The sequence below is a fragment of the Callospermophilus lateralis genome, chromosome 10 (genome assembly GCF_048772815.1).
Source record: "Callospermophilus lateralis isolate mCalLat2 chromosome 10, mCalLat2.hap1, whole genome shotgun sequence".
In the NCBI taxonomy this organism is placed as follows: domain Eukaryota; kingdom Metazoa; phylum Chordata; class Mammalia; order Rodentia; family Sciuridae; genus Callospermophilus; species Callospermophilus lateralis.
Genome location: NC_135314.1, coordinates 131,385,152 through 131,412,367, shown reverse-complemented (window position 1 = coordinate 131,412,367; position 27,216 = coordinate 131,385,152). Strand labels below are relative to the sequence as shown.

Sequence of the window (27,216 nt, the reverse complement as noted above, 5' to 3'; positions counted from 1 at the left end):
GAGCATGTGGTCAGGAGGTAAAAAGTGGTCACCTGACACTTTGGATATGGTGAAGGTGAAGTTTGAAGGATTTGCCAGTGGTTTGGATGTGAATGTGAGAGTCCAGGCTAATTCTGGGGCTTTTGGCCTGGGCTGCTCGAAGGACAGAGCTGCCCCACTGAGCCAGGCTGGCATGAGCTCCCAGTTTGGGTGCTTTTTCACCTGGGCAGGGTGTCCTCAGCCAGGTTCATTGGTCAGTGGCTGGGACTGGTCACTACTGATCCAGGGCCCTGATTCCCAGAAATAAGACCTCTACAATGGGGCCAGAGGAAACCTGAGTCTGTATGTCTTTCTTTCTTTCTTTCCTTCCTTCCTTCCTTGGGATTGAACCCAAGGGCTTTTACCATTGGGCCACAACACCAGCCCTTTTTTAATTTTTATTTATTTATTTATTTTTTAGTTATAGATAGACACAATATCTTTATTTTAACTTATTTATTATTATGTGGTGCTGAGCATCAAACTCAGGGCCTCATACGTATGAGGCAAGTGCTCCACAACTGAGTTACAACCCCAGCCCCCCAGCCCTTTTTAAAATATTTTATTTAGAGACAGGATCTTGTTCAGTTGCTTAGAGCCTTGATAAATCACTGAGTCTGGCCTTGAACTCACCATCCTCCTGCCTCAGTGTCCTGAGCCCCTGGGATTATAGGTGTGTGCTACCATATCCAGCGGAAACCCAAGTTTCTACCCCAACTCTTATTGGGGAGGCCTCTCCAGAACCAGTAGGGACTGAGCTTTTAGCCTGGACTTGGGCTCCCCAGTGGGGGCTGGGCAGGCCTGAGGGGGGTAAGGGAAAGCTGTCTGGCCTCTGTCTAAACAGGATGTGTTCAGGCTGGCCAATGGTCATGGGTCACTTCGAAGCCAGTAAAGCGTAGGCCCACTCGACCCTACCTTACATGGTCCAATTCATATACACACACCACATGACATGAGGGGGTATGTGAGAACAGGCAAAGACCCCAGTGCCCTTATTCCTCTCTATTATTCATGCTAAATTCACATGAGCAGCAGTTGCTAGTAGATTCCTAAGGGCCCCAGGGGAGTACAGAAGGGTTTGGGTGCCCTGGGCAGGATCTTTTAGTGCCTGGATTGAGGTGAAGGATCCTCAGGGGCCCAATCCTGACACAGCCACTAAGGCTGACTTCTCTGTCTAGAGGCCTGAAGGATCTAGGAGGAAACAAGAAGGACATTCCAGGCCCAGGGGAACAGCATGTACAAAGACTCAAAGATGAGAGACAGTATAGAACTCCTGGAAGAGGTTTGGGATCCCAAGGGGCCCAATAGGGGAAGAGGAAGATGTGATGCGGCAACCTTTAAAAAGGAGGCCTGTGCAGAAAGAGGCAATGTTTATGGGTGAAGGAGGTGGCCAAGGGCCCAATCCTAGAGGAAATGCAGGGTTTAGTGGTGCTGGAGTCTGGGAAGAACATTCCTGGTAGAGGGAACAACAGCAGAAAAGACTTGGTGGCAGCTATGGGGAACAGCCAGGGAGGTGGGTCTTTCCAGCTTTTGATCGGCTTAGAGCCAGCCCCTGGGGCAGGTTGGGCAGGAGAAAGCTGAACCAAACCTCATCCTGGCCCTGAGCCATGGTGACTCCTCACTGCTCCCCCTTCCTGGTGCTGCCCAACCAGCTGGCCCACACCCCCTCCAGGCCCCTTCCCAACACTCCCCCTCTCCAGGATCCGGTTCCTGGGCCAGAGAGCAGGCGGCGCCTGGGGCAGGGGAGATGAGAAAACCAGAAAGTGGGGAAACCTGAGCCAGCAACGCTAGGCGGGCCAGGGCCTGCTCAGCCTGCTAGGCCCGGGAAACAGGTTCCCCCGAGACTGGGGCAGAGGAGGGAGTGCCCGTGTGGCTGCCACCTTCATCCTCGGGGTATGGGGGGAATCTCAGAGGTCCAGGCTTTCTGAGGCCAGCCTTCATATGCCAGGCCAGAAAGGCAGGATCTCTTTCAGGAAGTGCATCAAGGGACTCCCCTTTTCTGCTACAGGCAGGCCAGGAGCAGACAGATAGGGGATGCACACAGCAGGAGGCCAAGAGGTGGCAGTTCAGTCCCCACAGCACAGCCTGGAAGAGTCAGAAGGAAAAGAAGCAGGCATGAACACTATTGGGTACTGCCAGGAACAGTCGGGCCAGGTGGAAGGGCTGGGGTGTTAGGGGAGGAGCCTGTCAAGACTCTCCTGCCTGCTGACAGCATCATCACCCAGGGTGGGGGCTGGGCCAATTTCTCCCAACTGTAAATCCCACTGTTGGCCCAGAAACCTCTCAGAAGCCTGTTTCTCTGTCTCTACCCCTCCCCAGCCCATGTGACCAGACTGGTACCGTGGTGGGCCATGGAGTTGGGGGCAGTGTAGGGTTGAAGAAGATGCTTGGCACACTGTGGAGGAGGCCTGACTATTTCCTTTCAGGTTACCCTATTCCCCTTCCAGGTCACCTAAGTGGAACTTTATACTATTGGGCATCCTGGGTGATTCTCAGGCAGAGCGAAAATAGCTGAGTAGTCTTTTGAGGGGAGGACAGTAGGAATATGGGTGTCAGGGAGACCATAGGGTAAGGGCAGTCAGTCCATAGCAGCTTGGTAGCAGAGTGAGGAATTGACTCTCTGGCTTCTTGGCTCATATTCCCTCTCAGATCAAGATGGAGTGCTGCAGGGCCTTGCTCTCTTATTTGTTCAATAAAGATTTACTGAACTCCCTTAACTCCACATGGGGCTCTAGGACTCAGAACCAATTCTAAGCACCTGTGTCTGGGATGGCAGGCCTCGGCTCCACATGGGTTCCCTAGCCTGGTCCTTCTGTCCTGTAAGTTTTTTCTTTTTCTTTTCTTTTTTTTTTTTGGTTCTGGAGATTGAATCTAGGAATGTTTTGGCCACCAAGTCACATTTCTGGTCCTTTTTTATTTTTTGAGACAGGGTCTCACTAAACTGCTTAGGGTCTCTCTAAGTTTCTCAGAAACTTATCTCAGCCTCCCCAGTTATTGGGATTACAGGTGCCCCACCAGACTCTGTCCTGGGTTCTCAAAGCTCCTGAAATGCTGCCCTCTTCAGTCACCATAAGACTGATGGTCATATGCCCCACTTCTACCAGTCTCTACTTCTTCCTCTCTGCAATGGGGATAATTGCTTCTTGGTGTGATTGGGAATTATGATTTCCAGGGCTGGTTTCAATGGGACTTTTTTTTAAAGAGAGAGAGAAATTTTTTTTTAATATTTAGTTTTTAGTTCTCGGCAGACACAACATCTTTGTTTGTATGTGGTGCTGAGGATCGAACCCGGGCCGCACGCATACCAGGCGAGCCTGCTACCGCTTGAGCCACATTGCCAGCCCTCAATGGAATCTTTAGATCCCTGAAGCTGAAGGCAAAATTGTAGAAAGCTATACAATATTACTCCAAATAATACCATATAACAACATATTACAATGATACAAAATGCTTAGCCTACCCCTGACAGAGCAAGGACTCAGTGAGGATTCACTGCTGCAATAATACTAATTTTTTTTTTTGGATTGATTATTCAGTCCCCAAATTATCTATGAGAGAAATTGGCCTTCCATCCTGTAATGAGGCTCAAATCTAACTCTCTTTCCTTCCCCTTGCATCTGTCCCTCCCCTTCCAGGTCACCTAAGTAGAACTTCATGAACAAATCAGTTGAGTCTCTTTCCTTCTGGACCCTGCAACCAGTTCTGCCTTAGTGTTCATGATGATGCTGATAATGCCAGGGTGGTGACAGCAGTGGATGGGCTATGAGGACACCATGGAGGCTGAGAAAAGATGGAAGAGAGGGTGCTTGAAGCCATAGTGAAGTGACCTCGCTGCTGTGGTAGTGGTAAAGTGGTAATAACCTCTGTGGTGGTTATGGTACAGAGGAGTGAGGATAAAGAAGGATGACTGTCACAGGGTTTTATTGTCATTCCCCACCCCTCCACTGGTGCTGGGGATTGAACCCAGGCCCTTGAGCATGCTAAACATGCCCTCTACCACTTGAGCGAGCGTCACAGCAATTTGAATGAAGCATGACAGAGAGAGGAGGTGCAGACACTGTCACCACAGGTACCATAACCCCAGTTGGTGTTTCCTCACCTCAAATGCCCAGCCTCTGCTCAAAGCATGTGGGTAGCACTCTGCTCCTGAGTCCTCAGCAGGATCCTATGACCTGTCCCACCCTACACTATAGTCACTCAGTCAATGGGTCAGAGGGACAGAGGTTTGCTCCTAGGAGTCTTAGCCAGGAACAGAAGTAAGGAAGGATAAGAGAAAGAAAGGGAGAAAGAGTAGGAAGAAAGAACAGGAGAAAAAGGAGGAGGGAGAAGAAAAGGCCAGATTGAGGCAGGGGAAGGAGGGGAAAGAGAAGGAGAGATTATGGAAGGAAGAGGAGGGAAACGAAGGAGACAAAGCTGAAGGGAGAGGAGGAGAAAGAGGAAAAGGGAGAGGAAGGAGAAGAAGAGAGGGAAAAAGAGTTGGAGAAGGAAAGAGTAGAAGACAGAGAAGAAGCAGAGGACAAAGAGGGCCAGAATCTCTGGGGACCTTGGCAAAGTGCATAGGGCAGGGAGAAGTGGTCTTGGCTGATGAGGACATGACCTTGGAGGGTCGGTTGAGCAGAGGGTCCCTTCCTGAGGTCAAAGTGAGCCCCTCTTCAGTTGCTGAGCCCTTGGGTTATCACAAGGCCATTTGAAAGCAAGTGTCCCTTTTAGGAGAGGCCTCAGTTCATTTGATTTCTCTGGGATATGGAATTATAAAGGATAGTCTTTGGGAGCCGCTGGCTTGAAATAGAGCTGGTTATTGAGGTGATCACGGAATGGGGGGAGCATCTGGTGGCCGGACAGAACAGAACTGGTGGCTGGACTGCTCCCACCTGGCCCTAAGCTAGAGGCGGTGGCCCGCGGGAAGGTCCAGCAGTGTCAGAGTCCCAGGGGCTGCACCGCCACCTGCTGAGCAGCCAGGGCAGTCCCAGGTCCTGCGCTGCTGGGTTCAAGCTAGGTGCCTCGGGCGCGGTTGGCGGCGAGTGGGAAGGAGGGACGCTGAAGGGGGTGCGCAGGTGAGCGCAGGCTGGTTGCTTCCCGGCGGCGCCAGCCCTTCTCGCCAGGGAGTTGAGTGCCCGGGTAAACACCAGTCGCGATGTGCACGGTGTATCCACGGAGAGACAAAGCCAGGGCGGGGCGGGGGCGCCGCCCGCGAAGCGGGGGCGGGGATGCGGGGTGCAGATTAGCCTCCCCTGGCATGGGTTGCCCACCGCCTGGGAACGCTGAGCCCAGCCCGCGGACAGGTGGAGCGGGGGCGGGGCGGCGGCCGGGCGGGTCCCGCCCCGGGGGTGGGGCCGGCCGGGCGGGGCGGGGCGGGGCCGTGCTATGCAAATGTCGCCCACGGGCGGCCAATTGCTGGCGCTCCCCGCGCGGCTCCGAGCGCCCTGTCCCGCCAGCGGCCGCGAGACCAGAGCAGAAAGCGAACGAACCGCGGCGGTCCAAGGAGCCCCAAGCGCAGCGTAGGGCCAGGGCGCGCCTCGAGGAACCGTGCAGCCCAGCGCGGCCGCCCGACCCCAGTCCAGCAGCCAGGCGAGCGCAGCGACACCGGGCCGAGCCAAGCGCAGCGCCCCGAAGCCGAGCGCGCGCCACCGCCCGCGCCCCGCGCTGGGGAATGCGCCCTCGGCGCGCCGGCCAGGGGGCGCCCGCAGCCCGCCCCGGGGGAGGCGGCCCCGAGCGCCCCTGATCCTTCCCATGGCCCGGGCTGGGGCCCGGGGCCTCGGCTGCTGACGTGCCCCAAGCTCGCGGAACCAGTTAAAGCCGCGGCCCCGGTGTGGATCTGTGCTCAAGCGCAGCAGCAAGAGGGCGCGGGCAGGGCCATGGCCCCGGGGGGCCGCTAGAGCGGGCCGGCCCAACAAGAGCCGCTCCGCCACCACTGCGGTCGACACCGCCCGGGCGCCCAGGCCCCGCCGCCTCAGAAAAGGTGAGTGCAGCGGTAACCGGAGGGAGTGGGCAGGCGGCCGGGCCACCCCGCGACCCCTCTGGGATCCGCGGCACTGCAACTCTGCAGAAGTGTCCAGTGAGCTAGACTCGGCAAGCCGAGGCACTGCCCGAAGACGCAGGAGGCTACAGGACTAGGGTGGGCTTCGTACCTGTCCCGGCGGCCCGGACCCCTTAGCTCTGGGGCTGTATAATGATGCATGGATGTTTGGGTGATGTGGCCTGTGGGGTCACCAGTGTGCAAAGCAACTTTTTCCCCCACCCGCAGGGATCCGAATAGGTGGATACCTTCACCCTCACGCTCCTGGAGCTGGAGTTCCGATTCCCCTTCTCCTGTTTTCAGTTTTCTTTCCCATTAACGCCTGAGGCAGCACTCTTCTGCATTAGGTACGCCTGCCCTGCCTCAGTGTCCCTATCTGAAGACCGGGTCAGTCAGAAGGAAAGCGCTATACTGGCAGCACCCACGGGGGTAGGGGTTTGCCCTGATCAGTAGGGCAGGAACACAGCCAACTCAGAGGTTTTTCTCCTAGCATTTTGCCATCCCCTTGACCCTCAGCTGCATCTTGGGTTTGCTTTTACAGCAGGGAGTCCTGCTTGGGTTTATGGGTCCCCTGCATGTGGAAGTGGAAGTGATCCTGCAGTCAAGCCCCTGTTTGAACCCAGGGCCCCACTACTTAAGTGTAACAGGGTCAATAGGAGCTTGATGGGCTTGCCTGGAGCAAGTAGGACAGGAGGATGTCAGGGTGGCCCAGGAATTAGGTAGTGCTGGCAAGAGGAGTCCTTTGGAACTAGAACTGGGGACCTTGATGGATAAATAACACCTAATTTTTGAGATAGCTGCATTTTGCCACCAGCCGATTAGTGACTGGAGAGAGGACAAATGGAAGGCACCAGTGTGTTCACCCTGGAGCTGAGCCAGGTTGGAGACCCCTTGTCCTTCTGAATTCACCCAGTTTGTCTCCCAGAAGCCACTATCCTAGTTGCAGAGATGGGAAAACTGCCCAGGGATCAGGAGACTCATCCCAGCCCAGCGTGTTAGATGGAGCTGGGGCCTCTTCCCAAGCTACTCAGGGGGGTGTGCCTGGACCCCATGGGGTATAGTGTCTGGGCAAGACAAGGGCATAGGCATACCTACCCCAACTGCTCCCCCTCAGTTCTGAAGAAGCCAAGCCCGGAAGTGCAGAGGTGGGGGCCAGAGAGAAGGCCAGCAGCCCTAGCTCCAGTCCTTGCTGCTCTGCATACCTTGGGGTGGGGGGAGGATGGAGCCAGGCCCAGGTGACCTTGACTGGAAAACCCTGGCCACAAAAGCAGGGTTTCAGTCCCAGCTATGCTGGGGCTGCTTTGCTTCCTGGTCCATGAGGTGTTGGGGGAGGGGGAGCCAGCCGCCAGGAAGGAGCTGGGGGGTGGGTGGGTGGTTTATATCTGAGGGGTTGAGTAGCTGGTGGGGTGCTCTTAATAATTTCCTCCCCATGTTCCCCCACAGTCCCTGTTTCTGTCTTATTTCCATCTAGGCAGTTCTCAGTTCAGAAGAGCCAACCTCCCTTTCCTGAGGCAGGCTGTCCACCCCCCCATCCCTCACTGAGCTTGGGAGGTCTGGATCAGGCTGGACAAATCGACCACCTGGCCCCCTGTCCAGCCCCCAGGTGCCTCCGGACCTCTTCCTCTAGCCGCCCCTTCCCTGCACCCCTTGCCAGCCCCAGCTCCTCGTTTCTTTGTTCAGGCGTCTCTCCTCCGTCCCTCCCTCTCTCCTCCCTCTCTCCTCCTCCCTCTCTCCTCCTCCCTCCCTTACTCCCTCCCGCCAGTTTTCCTCCTCTCCCTCTCAGCCCTCCTCCTCCTGGTGGGCTCCCAGGTGGCGGTGGCTGTTCCTTCTCTGTCCACCCATTTGAATCTGTTTCGATTTGGGGGCTTTTAGGGGGTTGGGGCCAAGTAGAAGGCATCTAGGGGCTGACAGAGGGGAAGGGACTGTGGAAACCTCCTCCCCCTTTCCCTTTCAGTCCTTTCCCTCTTCTTCCTTCCTTCTCCTTCTTTCTGCCATCATTAGGCTAAAGAGGGAGCCTGGACTTAGGCCTGAGACCCCAGCAGACTTCGCATCCCCCATTCACCTCTCTCAAGGGCCAGAGCATTGTAGGAGGTCCCTGTAGGGGCACTGTGGGAAGTCCCCCACCTTCCTGGACACCTTGGGTGAATCTAACTTCTGTCCTTGGTGACCCTGACCTTTGATACCATGAAAATGGATGCAAGAAAAATGAGGTCATGGGGAAGGGGTAGAAGGGAGGCAGATTGACATGAGCACCCTGCTACATAGAATCAAAGCTCTCAAAGGGACTGAGAATGCATCCTCCCAAGCCAGGACAGCATCTCCCAGCTTTCCTGATCCCCACCCCACTAGCAGGTCAAGTTCTTGAGCAGAGTCATGCCTGTGAGGACGTGCGTAGGCATGCAGGTATGGAAGTGTGTACATCCAAGACTGTTAGTGGGGGGCCTCCCAGGTGGGTGAGGGAGGTTGCACAGCTCTTTCTCCCACCTGTCCCCCTTATCAGAGCCTGCTTTTCCTGTCAGCACTAGCTTTGTGCCCCAGCAGACTTGGGGGAGGGGCTGGTTCTGATTCTCCCCACCCCCAACTGGCCTCCTCAAGAGGGAGCATCTGGGATGGAGGATATCTTAAGGAACATGAGAGGTGTGCCAGGCATTCTGGAGCCATGTTCCCACAGAGAGCACCACATGAGGAATAAGCCAGGAGGCCTGAAGCTGTACTTCCTGTTTGAGGAACCACGAGTGGTTTGCCTTGGCAGGAGAGGAAAGAGCTCAGGGGATGTGGGTCTTGGGAGGGCATGAGGGTCTGTCCAGTGAGGCCTAAGAGTCCGATGTGATGCCCGGTTCTTGCCTCAGCATTGGTTAGCAATGTCAAGAGAGTAATAGGCCACAGTGCTCCCACCCCCAAAAGAGTCTTAGAAATGGGCCTGGGTCTTACCTCCCTGGGAACAGACAGGGCAGACTAAGGAATGGGGCTTACATTATCATTCTTGATGACCCCCCCACCCAACCCATGCTTCTGTGTGTGTGTGTGTGTGTGTGTGTGTGTGTGTTGGGGGTGGTAGGAGTTGGCGCTGGTTTGTGCCGGGAGGGAGCAATATGTTCTGACAACTGGTGCTGGGCTGCGTTTACCCAACAGCCAGCCTGCCTGGGGAGACAATATTTGAAAAACATAGTATTGAAACTTGGATCTGCTAAGGATGTGGGGGGTCTGAAGGAGATAATTCAGCCATCTTATACCCTGCCCCAGGCCCACTGGCCATCCTAGTTCCCCTTCTTCACCCTCTAGGGTCAAAACTGGAACTTTTCCTGGCAGGAAGTCCTTCTGCCTGTCTGACCTGGGTCCTTCCTGCTTTGATTTTAGTAAAATTGAGCCCTGCTATTCTGTACATCTCTTTTTCTTGCGGATGATGTCCCTTCTGCTTTAGGCTGTCTGTGTGTGTCTTGCTCATCCTCCCAGTTCTCTCCCGTGCTTCTCCACACACCAATAATCAGGTCCAGATTTCCCTGCATCCACTGGGAGGAAAACTTTGGCTAGAGCAGTCAGGGATGCAACCCATCTCTTCCTCCATTGCTCAAGGTGGGAGAGAGAAAAGGAGTCCACTTTCCTGGCAGTGGGTGCAGGGGAGAGAGCCTACTGGGGATTGGAGAGGGCTCCAAGATCACCTGCTCATGCTAGACCCTTTGAATGTAATTCAGGATTCTATGAGGGGTAGAATTTAATCTCCAGCTGCTCCTCATTAGCTCTGGTGACCCCAAGCCACCCACCATGGCCTGGTCTTGTTTGTCCGTGACACTCTCCCAGACAAAGGCAGAAGAGCATATATCAGGTCTGCCCACTGGAGCATTCATGGCCCCAAGTGGGGTGTGTAAACATGAAGACCCCCCCACACACACACACACCATTACTCTTTTTGTTCAGGTAGGGAAACTGAGGTACCTTGGGCAGAAATTGAATAAGGGAAATGTTGGTAAGGAGGGAATCCCTCAAGTGCTTCATACATTCCAATCTTGTTCCTCTCCTAGGTGTCCAGAGACCAAGCCTGCTTCCTGGGCCCTAGGCCCCTCCCACAATGCTTGTCACTGGTCTCCTCCTCTGGGCTTCCCTACTGACTGGGGTCTGGTCAGCCACCCCTACCCAAGACCACTTCCAGGCCACTCCCCGCGTCCGGCTCTCATACAAAGGTAAGAGGCTGCCTTGATCTTCCCCAGAAATCTTTTCTTTCTTCAGAGCACTTGACTCCACTGCACAAGAAAGAGAAGAAGGGTCGGGGCAAAAAAGGGACAGATTGTATAGCCACGTGAGTTTTCCTGGGCATGGTGGGAAGGGCAACATAGGAGATGGAGTCTTACTGGAAAAGGCTGGAGACTAGACCACTTAAATATTTTGACAAAGGGTCCAGAGTCTGGGCATCTGTGTTCCTGGGCTATGTGGCTCACCGTGTTCAGGGAATCTGTCTCTGATTCCCTGAAGGTGACAGCTGAGGAAATGGGTATGTTATTCCTTCTAAACCTGCAACTGCTTTGTAGTGTATGCTGGTGTCCTGGGCAGCCCCTGGGTGGAAACATTGAGGCAGACACTGGAGCCTCACCAAGCTGGAGGAGCAGCACCTCCCCTGTTGGAGCATGGGTTCCAAGGAGCCTTCCTATGATCTCCAAGTGGGAGGGGTTCCCAGGAATCTGGAGTCAGTCACTGTGGCCTGTTATAGGTTCAGGGAAAACTCATGCTATTATGAGAGACCTCGCTCCCTGGATCCCTAGTGAGACTCTGATTGGAAAATCACTGGAAGGGTTTTTATTTGTTTGTTTGTCTTTTATTTGCTTGTTTGTTTTGTAATGAGGCCACACTGTGTTTCCCAGGCTGATTGCAAACCCCTGGGCTCCAGCCATCCTCCATCCTCTTGAGTAGCTGGGACCACAGGTGCATGCCACCATATCCAGTGCCATTGGAAGGTTTTAATGATCTGTTGGGGTCTGCAGCTAGTTCCCTAGCTTCATCACCTTTGCACTTAACCCACTTGGGCAGGTGAATACATGGTGTACACACCCAAGAGGACATATAGCTCACCTGGCTAGCAACTTCCTCAATGGAGGATGTGGCCTCTAGAGTCCAACCTGAGCCTGGGGAGAGGGGCAGTGGCCATGCCGGGGTCTGAGGAATCTGGGGTCATTGCTGAGTTCTCAGCCTCAGCTGTTCTCTGGCTAGAGGTAACTTTGTCCAGCCTCCTCTGCCCTGGGTGGGGCCAACTCAGCCTTGGCTGGCCAGATTTCCGGGCAGCCATATTGAAAGGCTGGGCTGACCTTTCCTTCCTCAGGCTTGGCTGAGACCCAGCCCCCATCTTACCAAATTGTCCCCCCTCCCTCATAGGGCCCCTCCCTGGCCTCATGCCACCCAGGCAACTAGATGGAAAGAGTGGGGAGTGAGCTGCCTATCATCAGCTTTCCTAGCCCCTCACTTCTGGAATTTCTGAGGATGGGCCTGGAGAAATGATCAGAGAAGAGTTAATCCATTAGGGTTAGAAAAGCACCCCCCTTTCCCAGGCTTGGGTAGGTGAGATATTTATTCTGCTGATACCTCCACCCTTCCCTGGTGGAATTCTTCAGAACAGATTAATAAATCTTGAAGGGGTCAGGTCCACTCCTCAGTCCTTCCCTGCCCAGGGTGTCTGCAGGGCCAGTGGAGTGTCTCCTTCCCTCACAGAGGCAGGGAGGGGTGGCTTGGGTTCCATACCCTAGGGATCCTGTGTCCACTCTGGGTATTATTCTTGTTATTATCCCCATAAGGAAACTGGGAGGACAAGACATTCCTTTTAACCTTCTTGGACCTCCAAGGGTAAAGGGGCAAAGGCTTTTGTTCCTGTTTTCCAGAGAGAGAAACTGAGTCTCAAGCAAGGGCAGAGCCAAGGTCAGTCAAGCAAGAGGCAGAAGCGAGGCCAGAAATAGAACCCTAGTGTCCTGGCCTTGCCAGCGCCCACATCTTGTTGGGTCGATTCCCTCTCAATTAGTTCTGAAGCCGACACCCACAGTGACTAAAAGCCATGCTTGCTGGCAACCAGCCTAGGGTGCCCCATGCTGTGGAGGACTCGGGTGGGGCTGGAGGTTGTCTGGGGCCTCCCCCCCCTCAGGCAGGTTTACCAGCAGAGAATGACTGTCCCCTGTCCCCATCTGCCCTGCATTCTAGTATTATGCTTAATTGCTTCAATTTAGCAGATTCTTGGGCACCTATTGTGCACCTAGCCCTGGCTGAATGCTGGTGACTGCTGTGGATGAGACGAGGTGCTCTCAGGTAGACAGCTGAAAAGACAGTGGATATTCAGTTGATCAGTGCCCTGGGGAGCCAGTGTGCACTGGACGCTTTGAGTCCTCCATGCTGAATGATCTCAGCTGATTATATATATACAAGTGTCCCTCAGTGAGGAGAAGGTCCTCACCAAATGCTTGTGGAGAAAGAATGAAGACCAAGTCCTAGAGAAACTGGGCTCCCACAGCTAGGCCACATGCTGGGAAATGGGGAAGGGAGATTTTCCTTCCAGGGTACACAGGAGGGGCATAGAAAGGGTTGTCCTCAGAAGCACCACTAGCCACTTGGGCTCCCTGACTCAGTTTCTCCTTCTGTGCTTGGATAGGTATAGCAACCGGCAGCCCAGGCCTCAAGGATCCAGGGTGGACCTCTCCTTCTCTGAGTCCTGCTGCAGGCAGGAGTACCAGTTCTAGCACGGGTAGGGCTAGACCCTCCAAAGCAGAGGTGCTGGCATAAGGGGTCACACTGTTCAGGCCAGATAAAGGAACAAAGGCAGGAACGGGTGCCAGACTTGGGCTTGCTGCCCTGCCCGCCCAGGCACCCCAGCCAGATTTAGAACTAGAAGGTTGTGAGGGCAAAGGGGCCCAGAGTTCATTCAAATTGGTAAGTCCTATGGCCCATCTCCTTAGCTTCCATCAGCAGCACAGACAAGGTCAGGTCCAAGTGAGGGGTAAAATGGGACAGTTTTTCAGGAGTTGGAAAAGTACTCTTTGATTCTCAGTTCTGGGTTCTGGAGAATTCATGGCTGTCTGGGACTGGGGCCCTCTTCCCCTCCCCACTTTCCCAAGGTCTGGAGTCCCTTTCACCCAGAGTCACAGACGGTATCCATGAAAAAGCTTTTCCTTTCCCTACCCTGAGATGACTCTAGGCCCTGGGGTACCACCTCCATCCCCTGCAACAGTAGGGAGGTGCAAGGCCCTGCCCCGTCCTTTGTTTAGCTTGGGGAGTGTTTACTTTTTCCCAGGAAGCCGCCCTTCAATGCATTACTGCTGCCTGGACTAGCTTTGGCCAGGACTTGGGGTCAAAAGATGTTTGGTCGGAGAGAGGGATCTTGTGATGACAGGCAGTTGGACTACGAGGGAAACTGAGGCAGGAAAAGGGAGAGGGGAACAAAGGGTCACCTTGTGAGGGGAGATCAGGAAAGATGAAAATAATGGAAATAAGGGTGGGTAGGTGCTTATTGTGATAACCAGGCTGTAGTCTCTCCTAGGCCTGAGCAGAGGCTGCCCAGTTAGTTTCCTGTGAGAAGGAGGCTCAGAGGGGCTTCCCAGGTCACTCCGGTGGAAGATTGAAATTGTGCCTGGCTCTGCTTGATGCCTAAACCTGTTCCAGGACTGAGAGTGGAGGGTGGGGTCCTGGTGATGCTGTGGCACAACCTGTAGCCATGAGTTACAGCTTGGGTTCTAGGATCCTGCAGAGCCAGCTTCAGTGGTAATAGTATTGTTTCCCGAGGAAACGGCTGGTGTGGCACTGGCAGGTTCCTCTTGTCTTCTGTCTACTAAAGGAGCAGAATCGGAGTTTGCTTATTTTCAGGCTGTAATTCTACTGAACAGTGTCTGCCAAGAAGCCCTCTTAAGTCAGACATGAGACAACCAGGACCCCAAAGAAAAGGGGCTTCGGTGTCCAGAGCCTCTCTGCATCCTGGCCCTTTCTGACCCGAGGTGTAGCTGATTCCTTAGTGAGTAAGGATAAATGGGTGGGGCTGGTCGCTGCTCTCCCACCTTCTTTGGCCTAGCTTCTGGGTGGGAGAATGGCTCAGAAGAGTAGTACCATTCACATCATTTGCATGTGTATCCAAGGACCAAGGTTGCCAGATCTTGTTCTGAAATGACAAGGTTGGAAGTCAGGAGAGGTCACAATAGGGGTTAAGGTGGAAGGCCTGCAGCCTTGGAACCAGGCTTAGCTACTGGGGTGGGGATGGGGATGGGAATAAGGCTGGAGAGCTAGATGACCTGTTCTTGCCCCTCAGGGGCTCCATGGCCAGCCAAACCAGGACACAGAGCTTTCAATTGCAGAGTAGAAGGAAGAGACCCAAGAGTGGCCTCAGGAAGCTGACCTGGGGTCAGGTGGAACTAATCCGATAGGGATCGGTGTGTATTCCAGGATGAGCCAGGATGACAATTGGCCCATGGAGAAGGTAGAGATAGAGACAGAGTCATTGAATTTATCAAGAACTTGTGTGAGGCCCAGTCTGACTCAGTCGGACCATGGGCTGGGGCCTTCAGTTGTTGCCCATCCAGGTCCAGCCACGCTTTGGATGGGACTGCCACTGGTTGGGCCTCCACAACACAGGCCTCGTCTCCAGCTCCCTGGCATGTTGCCTGCCCCTCCCTGCCTGGCTCCAGCTTCCCTTGGCACTGAGCATGGAGCTGGTGCATGCTCAAGGAGTAAATCATGTTCCTTGGCAGCCCCCACTGCTTCGTAATCGTAAAGAATTTAAAGAGAAACCACCAGGATAAAAATTTCACCCTGGCCCATAAAGGCATCTTTCACCCTGTGGCTCAAGAGGCAGCCAGCCTCAGAGGGGCCTTGTGGCTATCTGCACCTGTGTGTAGGCACTTCTGACCCCTTGATCCTTCCAGAAGTAGTGATAGCTCAGAAGGTGGCTTCAGGGCTATAACTTTCTGACCCCTGACTCTGGGAGCCTGCCAGCTCCACACCCAGGGCTGAGTAGAACACTTAAATTTGTTATGGTGCAGAGGTGGTGGCGGTTAAGCTGGCTGGCCCTGAAGGCAGACAAACCTCTGAGGTTGACTGTGTGACCTCAGACAAGTGCCTTAGCCTCTCTGAGCCCTGGTTTCCCCCCATGAAAAGTAGGATTGGTAGTTACTCCCTAGAAACAGCATCCCAAAGGCTCAGGCTGCTTTGCTTGTGACCTGGTATGGGGTAGACCCTGAGCAGTGTACTTCTCTGCTCCCACTACCTCCTGCAAAATGGGGATGAATACTGTTATTGCCCTAGCAGTGAAGGAACTCTCAGTGACCAGGATGGTAGCTGACAGATGAGGAGGGGGAGTGCCCCAAGGCGAACACACCTCTCCCTCTAGAATTCTAAGTTTTGTTTAGGGGGATGGTACTTGGAAAGAACTGCAAGAAGGACCCTGAACTCTGCAGGCTGGATGGATGGGGTCAGGAGGGGAATTCCTATCACTAGCATCCAGGTATCTGGCAAGCTTCATCTGGAGGAGACAGCATCTCAGAGGAAGGGAAATTATAGAGAGGGAAAAGCAGGGGTGAGGGGCATGCAGTGCTGAACCTTGTGACTTTTAGCTCTTTTCTTATGGCAGAGGTACTAATTATGGATGGTGGGAAAATTCTAATGATAGAGATGCATTTGGGGGAGAGTGGGTGCCTTGGAAGTAGCCTCCTGCTGAGATCAACTTAGAGCCTGGTTGGGGCACCTGATCACCTCCAGTGACTCCCTCTGTGGATATTGTTGTGGCTCCTGCAGCCTGTGTTAGGGTGGTCAGACTTGGGCTGCTCACTCCGGCATCTACACAGCAGGGCAGAGAATATGTTTGCCTCCCCTGGCTTGGTGCTGTCCTGGGAATCTGAGCCCTGTCTCAAGGGAGCCCTTGGAGAAGCAGAGAGGATTCCTGCTGCATTTTTCTTAGAAATAGCAAGAGGGCCTTTGCCAGAGGTCTGGATGCCAGAAGGCTGCAGCCTCAATCCAAAGCCCAGCTCACGTGGGTGCCTGCACTTGGCAGGCCTGCAGCCCCGCACCCAGGCTGCTGTGGGAGAGGGTAGAGTCCTCCTGGGCTCCAGACCATGACCACTGGTCCTGACCTAGCAGAGAATGGGGTTTGGGCAGTGGCTGCTGGTGTAGGATCCAAGGAACCAGTCTGTGGTGGGGGACGAGGCTCTGCTAGGACCACTTTGGCATTCTTACAGGAGGGACAAGAGCTAACCAGCTGGTGCATTACTGTGTAGGGCAGAGACCAACCCAAAGCAAGGATCCACAAGCCCTTGGGGCCTGGACACCTCAGCTCCAGACTCCCTTCCCCTACTCTTCCTTCTTTCCTCCCTCCCTCTTCCCCACTTGCTTTCACCCACTCCTAACACTAACCTTTCCTGACTTCCTACCCCAATTTAGTCTTTCCTCTGAAGTTATAGCAACAAGCCAAGAACCTTATTTCTTCCGACTTAGGGCCCAGTGTGGATGCCCTTATTTCCCTCCATGGGCAGAGTCCTCAACTTTGTGTATCAGCTGGTCAGCATGGCCCTGAAGGCAGACAAACCCTCAATTCTATCCTTGTTGACTGTGTGACCCCAGACAAGTGCCTTAGCCTCTCTGAGCCCTGGTTTCCCCCCCATTACATTACACATTACAACTAGCAGAGCAGTGCCTAGAATTTGGGGGACTTGTGGACTCCTGCAAGCACTGAAGCTGGGTGGTTGGCCCTTGAGGTGGCCTCAGTCCAGGAATGCTTGCAATATCATTTTGATCAACCCCTTCCTGTACCAGCACTAGGCTTGTGTGCCATACCCGTTGCCTTCTCTTAATTGGCTACCCGCTTAGACCTGCTTGGGCTTCTGATCTAGCCTTGCCACAGCCTCAAAGCTGACCTTGAGCCCGGATCTCTATGCTTTCGTTTTCCCATCAGAATGTATTGACAAGGGGGCTAAACTGTCTTTGGGTGATGTGAAGAGGTTTCAGGTTCTACAGGAGTCCAAGGAGGGCAGCAGGGATGGGGGCTGGGCCCAGGGCAGGGGGAGGGTCTTGACACCCACCAGCCTGTCATCCCATCCTGGCCTGTCCAGCTGGGTGATTTATCGGAGTAAATGAGCCATGGAGAGTTTGTTGTCTTTTGTAGTCACTGGGAGGAGGAGGTGGTGGTGGAGGAAGGAATGAGGGGTTTCCGGGCCAGGTCTGGAATGTGGGAGGAGGAGTGGGCCCCTGGGGCCTCTGGAACTGGAAGCATCTCTGAAGGCCCTTTTACTCTCTCCACCTGAGAAATGGATCAGAGCAAGCCTTTCACCTTAGGACCAACCTCTCTCCCTACCCCTTTACCTTTCCTGGGACACATTCCTGTGTGATCCACCTGTCAGGCCCTGGTCACCTCCTCCCACCCCCACACCAGGACTTCTCTTGACCATACTGTGTCCTTTCCAAGGGTAACCCAGGCATTGGTCTCTGCCCACCCTGCAAAGGCCCATGTGTGTTCTCATAGGTTCACACCATTAAGTATCCATGTAGAACCTCATGGCTCCTGAACCACCAGCCCAGATCTGGAATGATCGGGTATCAGGGGGCCATGGGATGAGCAGGGTTAGTGGAAGCACTTAGGCTGGAGAGCCTTCATCTGCTGGGACAGAGGGTCCAAAGTCACCGGATGGTCTTATGGGTGCAAGGTGTAGAACTTTTGGTCCTGGGCTGATGTGTGCCCGGGGATGACCTTGTTGCTCCTTTCTTCCTGGCTGGCTCTTCCTGGCTCAGAGATGAGCCAGCCCCCAGCCTGTCCTCCTGGGCGGAGCAGGTGGGCACTGGGGCAGAACGGTCGTGGGAACAGCATGCCTAGGCCTGTAGGCCCCAGCCCCCAGCCCCCACCCTCCAGCAACTGAAATGGGAGGGAAGAACAGAGCAGAGTTTTAGCCCAGCTGGGCTGCTCTTACCCCTGCTTAGTGTTTACTGAACAGCTGGGATGTTTACAGTAGCCCTTAAAAGAAGAGGCCCCTGTTCCAGAGGATTTTCCATCTTGAGGGTCCCACTGAGAGCTCTTCCCACCTCATCATCTCCCTGAACCCCTGGGATAGATGGCCAAGGATGTAGGCACAGCCACCATCCGACCCTGCACCAGTGGCACTGTCCTCCACCCCTTTCTCTGGCTTGGGTTCTTCTCCCCTGGAGGAGCCACATTCCCAGAAGTGGCAGCTCTAGGTAGTGAAATTGAGTAACTGGATCCCCAGTTCAGACATTTAAATTAAATTCAATCAGAGTGGTGATTGAATATAAACACGAGGAGTCATTTACATGTTAATTATGTTGAATGGACTATGAGGCCATAATTAGTTGCTAATTGGGTGAGAGTGGCTTAATTGGTTTTGTTGGCACCGACCTGGCTCACCTGCCTGAGGGGAAGGGGAGTGGGTGTGGATGCTCCCTGGGAGGCCTCTGGATCTTCAATCTGGAAAGCCTGGCCAGAGAGAAGATGGGGGGGCAAGTATTGAGGGACTTAGGAGGGCCAGAGGAACCTGGAGCCTACCGCCAGGCAAGGGCATCTTAAGTCCAGGGCCGAACCCTGGTTCTGGCTTCCAGGGATTCCATCCAGAACACCCAAGGTGGGGAAAGGGATCAGCATTGACAGCCTCCCCTGCTCAGCTCCATGTAAGACCTGGCCTCCAATAAATGGTGAGTGCCCAAGAAGGTCCATGAGAGCACAAGACAGGTATCATCATAGATGATGGACCCTGGGTTGACCTGGTCAGTGGTTGAAGGCTTAGCATTGGGGTAGGAGTGGACTGGGTGTGCTGAGCAGGGACACCACGAATGCAAAGGCTTCTGGGCTGCCCTGCCCCCATTTCACACTGGCTGGGGCTCCCAGGGTTGCAGGGCTGTGGCCAGGGGCTGAGGCCTTCCGGCTGGCCGCTCATTAAAAGAGGATTAGGCTGGAAGCCAGGGGGCCAGTCCAGCCCTGGACTTTCCTCTGGGGCCCCTTACAGCTTTGGGGAAATGAAAGCGGCTGGGGGCCCCCTCCCTAGAGCCCACAGGGGGTGTCCAGTACAGACTGCCTGGTCCCTGACTCTCACTGCCACGTCTTCCGACCTCAGAAGGTCATGAGGTCTGTCTTCTTGATGGAATATACTAACAAAGACCCAGGCCGGCACACCCCACCTCTTTACCCCCAATCCCCTTTCTCTAAAGCTCAAGGATTAGGGCTGTACTAACCCACATGAAGTCAGAGGTCAGAGGTAGACTGCAGAGACCTTTCTGTCACTCTCTGGACCCCCAGCTCTTCCGGGGAGGTGAATCTGTCAGTCAGGCCCTCCTGCTTTGTGGAGCTGTAACCAAGGGGGTGGAGTGCTCACCTCTGCTCCAAGACCCTCTTTTTGCTGCAGACCCTGCCTCTCTGGTAGCAGACCTGGTATCCTAGAGATGGGCCACAGGGGTCAGACCCCTCATACACTTGGGGTCTCTGGTGAGAGCTGTGTACACATTTCCTCAGTGCCTGTCCTTGTCTACTGCCTCCTCTTATTAAAGTAAGACATCAGCTGCTGCTTCCTAAAGATGAGGAGACCCCTGGGGATGAAGCCCCCCCCAGGCACAAAGAATGTTCCTTGCCTCGGAACCTTGGCCAGGACATTCTGGACCAGAATCCTGGCTATATGATGACTGAGGGAGAGGCCTGGAGGCAGCAAATGGCTGCGGAAATGAGGTGTCTGATGCCAGAAAAGGCTCTTCCTTCCTCTATGAGGGGAAAATCCTTCCCGGATGTTGCCCCACCCAATTCATGCCTAGCCTTGGTGAGAGGATGGGGTGGGGGCCTTCCTAGGAGGCATCACACAGGCATACCACCCTCCCTCCTGCCAAGGTCAAAGCTTGCATGGGCTTGAATCTTGACCTCCAACAAACCCTTGATTGGGCCTCAGCCCTCCCTCAATTTTGCTATGATCATGGGGGAGGGGTGACACTCCTGCTATCAGGGATGAGCTGGGGACAAGTGGTGCTGAGGTGGGCCTGACCTGAGGATATGATCAGGCTTGGTTCACGTCAGCCCCTACCCACACTGATGCCACCTGGGGCCCCTGGAACCTTTTCGTACTGGCCTTTACTGATACTGTGGGTATCAGAGAAAGGTACCTAAGGCTACTTGACTACTCTATTCTGATCCAGGGTCCTTAGATGAATATGGCCCCTCAGTTCCTTTGTCCTGTGGTGCATGGGTTAGGAGGGTACTAGACACCAATTCTACCTTTCAATATACGACCTGGGATAATCGACATTTTCCCTGGAGCCTCGGTTTTCCTCTCTGCAGCTAGGAATACAGGACTTTCCTGGGGCTCCTTGTTTTATTTTCTCCTACCGTCTGCCATGAATGTTCCTGATGTGGGTTAATAAGGCCAGAGCCCTAGCCCTAATTCTACCTGGGACACTGAGAAACCCCCTACATCTCTCTGCCTTAGTTTTCCCTTCTGTAGTCCAGTTTGGATGAATGATTTGGGATTTAGCTCTGCTTCTGTGGATGAAGTGGGTGGGGACCTGCTGGATTTGGTAGAGGTTGGGACTGAGTCAACAGGAAGCTCCTTCCTTCTCCATAGCCCTCTCTGCTCTCCACCCCAGCACTAGGAAATGGGGCAGCAGGGATGGGAATGGGGGAGGATATCCTCTAAGAGATAGTGACATCTAAAGGAAGCCTGCTTCCTCAGGCAGAGAATTTGGGACCCTGTCCCAGCTCTCCTGTCCCCACAAGACAGATGCCCGTGGAGTGGGGAAAGAGCAGAAGAATGCCTGGCTATCATTTTCTCCGAGATCAAAAAGGGACTCCCACTCAGGATCAGTTTGAATGTCAGTACTAGGAGGGTCCAGGATATGTCCTAGGCAGGAAAATGAGACCCACAGAACCAGAGTGCTCCAACTGGGATCACAAAGCCCTCTCTAGAAACTGAGCCATAGCCAAGGACTCCTGATCTTGGGTTCCATCGCTTCCTTACCCTGCTCCGCTTCCCTGTCACCATTTCCACAGTGACTAAAGTATCACGTCCTGTGACACCAGAGGGTCCTGTAATTGCAGAGCCATTGACGCCATATCCCGCAGCCACTGGGAGGGGTCCAAGGGTCCTGAGTCATGTGTCCTATTGATGGAGGGCGAGTCACCTTCCCGTCCCAGCTCTGCTGGCAGGCGGTCTCCACCACCAGGACTGGCTTCCCAGGGCCTCCCCCTCCTTCAGCCATAGACCTGCGTAGGAATCTCATCCCCGCTGTACTCTGGCCTGTCACTTCCCTTCTCTGTTCCCTGATGTCCTCACTTATAAACGATATGTGAGCACAAGGCTTTGCATGTGCTTGATGATTGAGTGAAAGGCGCTCACCACTCTACCTCCCCCCAGGGACAGATAGGGGAGAGGGTACAGGGACAGGATGTTGGGTGAAGGCTAGTCTCCTGTCCCCCTTCTGTGCATTCAGATTCCTCACTTGCCAAGTAATCTTTCCCCTGCAGAGGAAGCTGGGGAATACCGGGGCTTAGGGAGTAGGTTGGGGTCTTTTTGGACTTGGAGCATAGGCCATGGTAGTCATGGCAAGCAGAGGGGAGGGTCTGGATTATGGAGGTCAAGGATGAACAGGGATGGAGGGTGGGGATTATGACTGCTTGGGTCTCTGGGAGCTAGATGTCTGAAGCTTCCCCTATCCCAGGTGCTATGTTTGAACGTGGCCACTTGAGCTCTGCCCCTCACCCCTCCATTGTCCCCAAAGCACCCCCTAGCCCAGCAGGATGAGTGAGGGCATAACTAAGGCCATGCCCCAGCCAGGGTATAAATAACCCCTGGCGGGCTGTCCCTGCCTGTAGGGGCTCTTCTGGCAGTCCCACTTCCTCTCTGGCCACTTCCCAGTCCTGGGGGGTAAGGGAGTGTTTACTTTCCTGTTGTCACTATGATTGGGTGGCCAGGCGGGGGACTCCGAGTGGCCCAACAACAGGTGCAGGACAGGTGCCCAGGCTGCCCTGCCTAGGACTTCAGAGGCGCCGCTGGACTGGCGGGTGAGGCCATAGCCAGGCAGGAATCGGCCCTTTGATCCCTTGGCATCCTGGCGTCCCTGCGTCCCAGCAGCCAGCCAAGGTCATCACCTGTATTCTCTGTTGCTGTGTAGTCAAGTCTGGGAAGGGCAAGGCCTTGCCTTGACCCCCCCCCCCCAGCCACTCAGAGTGAGGTCTTCGTACCAGACATGAACTCCGAATCAGCTGTTGGAGCTCCTGGCCCCCAGCCCGCCTCATCTACCCTACATGCCCAGCCCAGCACATCCTAGAGCTCCTGTCTGAAGCTACTCTCAGGCAAAGTCCCCAGCCCATCCTAGGGTCCCTGGCACACAATTGGAGTCAGGATCAGCCAGGCCAGTCAAGGACAGCCACCTACTGGTGCCAACTTCAGCCTGTGCCCAGGGCTTCAGATCCCAGCTGTTCTCCCTCCAGGTGCCCTAAAGCCTGGCCCAGGCCTCCCTCTTGATTGCCCCACCTGTGAAGTGGGTTACCAGCTGAGTGCCTCAGCTGTTGCAGGGTGTGTGTGTGTGTGTGTGTGTGTGTATGCACATGCATGCACGCGCACACATACCTGTACCATGTGTATACATGTGCTCTTCTATGTGCTGCCACGTTAGCCCTTGTGCATACAAGTATTCATCACCCTCATCACACGTTTTCTCGCTAGCTGAACTAAAGATAGGTGAGGGTGGGCAGAGAAGGAGCTTACCAAGGGGCACCTTAGCTTTCCCAGAGGCAGCTTCTCATAGTCCTATGTCTGTCATTGGCTGAGCTGCCTCCTGTCCTTCCTCCCCAGGAAGGATGACTTTTTCCCAGTGTCCTGGGGGTAAGAGGGATAAGGTTGCTAGACTTATGCCAAATAGAAAACAGAGACCCAACCAGCCCCTTGCCCCAGCCCTGGGGGCTCTCAGGCACTAAGGAGAGAGCCTCTTTCCCCCCTTTCTGACTTCAAAGTGGCCTGAGTATTCCATCATTAGCATTGGAGTCATCATTCCACTGGAGTCTGGAAAAAGCCAGAGGTCTGTTGGACAGCATGGCAGGACTTTTCAGAATCCTGCTAGCCTGCTTCAAACCAGGTGGGGACTTGGCTGTGCACCAACTGTGTCCTCTGCCTGGTGAACAGCCAGGGTGAGGATAGGGCATCTAGGCTCCATGCCAGCGTCTGCATGCTGGATGTGTCTTATGTGTTCCTGACCCCCATTCCTACCTGCTCATTAACCCTTTTAGGCTCATGTAGGAAGCTGACCTCACCCTGAGCGTGGGAGCATTAACCCCCACTGAGTAAAGACACTTTGATGCCATCACTCACCCTGCCCTGAAACCCACTGCCCTTTCATTGGTGCTGGCTAGAGCTGACTATGAATCAGCTTTGGGTGTGACTCCTTCCTTGGCCTGCCCACCTGTCCCACTTTCTCTTCCCAGCCTGTCAGGGACTGGAGAAGAAGTTACAGAGGCTCTGGGAGATCAAATTTAAGAGACTTAAGACAAAGATGTGGAGGGGTCCCTGAGGGACACCTTGGCCTCAGTGCTTTTTCTCAGAGGGAATGTGGTTGGATAGTCACCTGAAAGTCCTAACTGGTACCCTGTCCTTTACTCATAGAGCTAAAGGCCACAGGCACTGCCCACTTCTTCAACTTCCTGCTCAACACCACTGACTACCGAATTCTGCTCAAGGATGAGGACCATGACCGCATGTATGTGGGCAGCAAGGACTATGTGCTGTCCCTGGACCTACATGACATCAATCGCGAACCCCTCATTGTAAGGGCCATCTTTAGAAGTAGGGCATGGGGGACATAAGGGCGTGGGATCTCAGGGCACAGGGCCCTGTCCAGCAGGCTGCACCCTCTGACCCCCATCTCTTGCAGATCCATTGGGCGGCCTCCCCTCAGCGCATTGAAGAGTGCGTGCTCTCAGGCAAGAATGGCAATGTGAGTGTTGTGGGGTTCTCAGGTGGGAAGCAGGGTGAATGAACGAACCCAGAGAGGAGATGGGACCAGGCAGGTATTTGTGCATCTGTTCAGCTTTCTCTCTGGTCTCAGGGCGAGTGTGGGAATTTCGTCAGGCTCATCCAGCCCTGGAACAGAACACACCTGTATGTGTGTGGGACAGGAGCTTATAACCCTATGTGCACCTATGTGAACCGTGGCCGCCGTGCTCAGGTAAGCCCTGGCCCACCCTGGCCCTGTATTATCCCCACTGATGCCTGCATTTCAGGGTCCTGATGGGCATGATCCCCAGCCCTACTACTTCTGAACCCTGTGACCGTGGGTGAGTGACCTTGTTCAACTCTCTGAGCCTCAGTTTCTCCACCTGAAATGGGGCTAACAACTGCCTTTCTCACAGGTCGGTGTGAGGCGGAGGCAGAGAGCTAATGATCCCAAGCTCTTAGCACTATGCCTGGCACATAGTAAGCACTTGCCCCATACATTGACAACAGTTCTCTTGGCTACGTCTGTGGACTGTTCCCCTGCAGCCAAGCCAGAGGGGCTGGCAGGGACCTTGGCCTCAGGAGGCTAGATGCTTGGGTCAGCTTCTGCCATGTGGCCTAAGGGACAGCTGCCTTCCTCTCCTGGGTTCTGGGGTTGGGGGGAGCTGCCCCTTCTTCAGTTCTGCTCCACCCTGCCTGCTTCTGCCCTTTTCCATTTCCATGTGGGCATGTATGTGAGCTGGTGTGACCTCATAGGGCATTGTGAGAGAGAGCGACTGGACCTAAGGGGCACATGTGTGTGTAAGTGTGCACCAAGCCTGTGTGTATGCGTGCACGTACACATGCATATCTGTACTCTGGGGGCCCTGTGCTCACGTGTGTACTTGGCCTGTGTGGTGTGAGAGGCTGGCAGCCCAAGCCCGCTCCCCCAGCCCCTGCCACCCCCAGCTCTAACCCCTGTTCCTCATCTTCTCAGGCCTCACCATGGACCCGAACGCAGGTGGTCAAAGGCCGCGGCAGCAGAGCCACAGACAGTGCCCTCCGCCCAACACCCGCAGCCCCACGCCAGGTGGGCCTCATCCCTCCAGGCCTTTGCCAGGCAGCACAGCCTCTGAGGTCAACTCATCCTGAGCCTGCCCTTCAGTCCAGCAGGGGCTCCCCTCTACCTCTGTTTCCCCACCCCACTCCCACCCTTTCCCCTGCAGTGCTCTTAGGCCCTGAAGGCAGTCCCACCTGGATTCTTGTCAGCTTCAGTGTGGCCCCTGCAGGCAAGAAATCATGAAGCCACCAGGTGGGGAAGACAGGAGTCCTGGAGACAGCTGTGCCTCACCCTGAGAACATGTGTGGAGACTTGCATGAGCACATACCAACATATTCTCGAGCACCCTTTTTCAGTGCCCAGAGTGGGAACGTGGCATGTGCGTGCCCTCTGATGCATGACTGATAGGTGTCCATGCTCATGCCTCCTGTGGGTCATCTGGTACCCTGCACACGCACATATAGGGGCTCTCTTCTGGGGTGATGTCTGTTCACTAGTCAGGAGTCAGATCTGGGCTGGGCAAGGTGGGGCTGGGCAGGGGCGGGCAGGGGGACAGGGGCTGCCGGTGAATGATAGAGTGTGTGCACGTGTAGTGGGGAATGCTGAAAAGTCGGGTCATTCCATTCCATGAGTGTGTGTCCAGGGTGTAAGCCACGGGTTCTGTGTGCTGGTGGTGACATGTGTGGAGCTGTGTGTGCAGCCCCTGTGTGTGCAGGAAATTGTGTGCAGAGTGTAACTGGAAGTGGGCCTGTGTGCACCTTCCCATCACCATCCTGCCACCTGCTGCCACCTCCTCCTGCCTCTGTCTCTGTCCTCTCCCCTTTCCCTCCCTTCTCCCTACCTTTCCTGCCAGGTCCAGGAGCTCATCCTGGTTCCAGTGCCTTTACCAACCCTCCTATCATCTTCCAGGCTAGGCTGGGAGGCACTAGGGCTTTGTGAATTTCGTGTGGTCTGGGCTGGATCCCCCAATTCCTGGCTCCCAGGGGGAGATGTGGAGCCTGGGGGCTCTGCTGAGAGGCAGGAAAGCCTTGGCCTGTTGTCTACCCTGAGGACTACAGGTAGGGCGTAAAGCCTGGGGACACAGCAATCTTAAAGCCCTCTGGCCTGGTCTAATCTGATGGCAAAGTACAGGACCCAGGCCCTTAACCTGTGCCCCCTGCCCTGGCCAGGTCTGCGGTCTCTCCTTGGCCCAGGAAAAGAAGCCACAACTCAAAAAGTTGGTCCTCTGTGGCCCAAAAGGGCCTTGGCCAGCATCTCCTGAGACAGTTGGCATGTAGGATCTTTATCCCCTATAAGCCACTTCATGCCCATCTCATAGCCCCCAAGGTCAAACCTTCTGAGACTTGATTCCCAGGTCTTGCCTGAAACCTGAGACTAGGAAGCAGATCCCTTGGAACCACAGCATGGCCCTTCCCCAAGAGACCTGACTGGATGGAGTACAAGCCTGAGAGTTCTGGGGATTCTAGGGGGTGGGCTCAGGGTATCCCTGGGGGCTCATTCTTGCCTTGAGAATCTGATGATGCCCTTCCTAGCTATGGACTGACTTGGACACTGCTAAGCCCTCCTTTGCCCTGCAGGATTACATCTTCTACTTGGAGCCTGAGAGACTTGAGTCAGGAAAGGGCAAATGTCCATATGACCCCAAGCTGGACACAGCCTCAGCTCTCATCAGTGAGTGCCTCCACCCTCCCCAGATCTATAATCTGAATATGTGGTCTCAGCCACTGGACTAGGGAGGGGGATCAATACCCCAGGGCAGAGACCATGACCAAGCTATCCCTAAAACCCCCAATGGGGCCCCACTTGGTAGGGAGAAGGGATACAAGTCAAATTCTCATGGAAGCTGAGGGGCAGCAACTAGGTGATATGAAGGAGTGAATGGAGGCACTGAGGGGCCAGGTCCTCCCCTGAAAATACACTGTGTGATCCATGTAAATCTCAGAACCTTCCAGATCTTAGGCTGCCTAGAAGAGAAGACTAGCTGAATGTGTACTGAAGGTGATATGAAGCAACCCATAGCTCTTCCACATGTCCGGGAGGCTGGGAGAGGCCCACAAGGAAGCACCAGTGGAGAGTTCTGACCCAGCTGTGGAGAGCTTGTTTTTTTTTTTTTTTTTTTTTTTTTTTTTTTAAAGAGAGAGTGAGAGAGAGAGAATTTTAATATTTATTTTTTAGTTTTCGGCGGACACAACATCTTTGTTTGTATGCGGTGCTGAGGATCGAACCCGGGC

General features: G+C 54.5%; 1 protein-coding gene across 3 annotated transcripts in view; it reads left to right on the top strand.

Moving 5' to 3' along the window:
* Positions 1-5,440: 5,440 nt before the first annotated feature.
* Positions 5,441-27,216, top strand: part of Sema3f (semaphorin 3F) — a 29,365-nt gene continuing 7,589 nt past the window's right edge. Inside the window, exons 1-7 of one of the 3 annotated variants that reach the window (XM_076868061.2) lie at positions 5,441-5,977; positions 10,054-10,212; positions 23,617-23,777; positions 23,885-23,947; positions 24,059-24,178; positions 24,923-25,015; positions 26,563-26,656. In XM_076868061.2, the coding sequence (XP_076724176.1) occupies positions 10,101-10,212; positions 23,617-23,777; positions 23,885-23,947; positions 24,059-24,178; positions 24,923-25,015; positions 26,563-26,656 (643 nt within the window). In that variant the 5' untranslated portion in view covers positions 5,441-5,977; positions 10,054-10,100. Of the gene's footprint in view, positions 5,978-6,321; positions 6,382-10,053; positions 10,213-23,616; positions 23,778-23,884; positions 23,948-24,058; positions 24,179-24,922; positions 25,016-26,562; positions 26,657-27,216 lie in introns of those variants that run through there. The other 2 variants (XM_076868062.2, XM_076868063.2) reach the window with 2 other exon arrangements.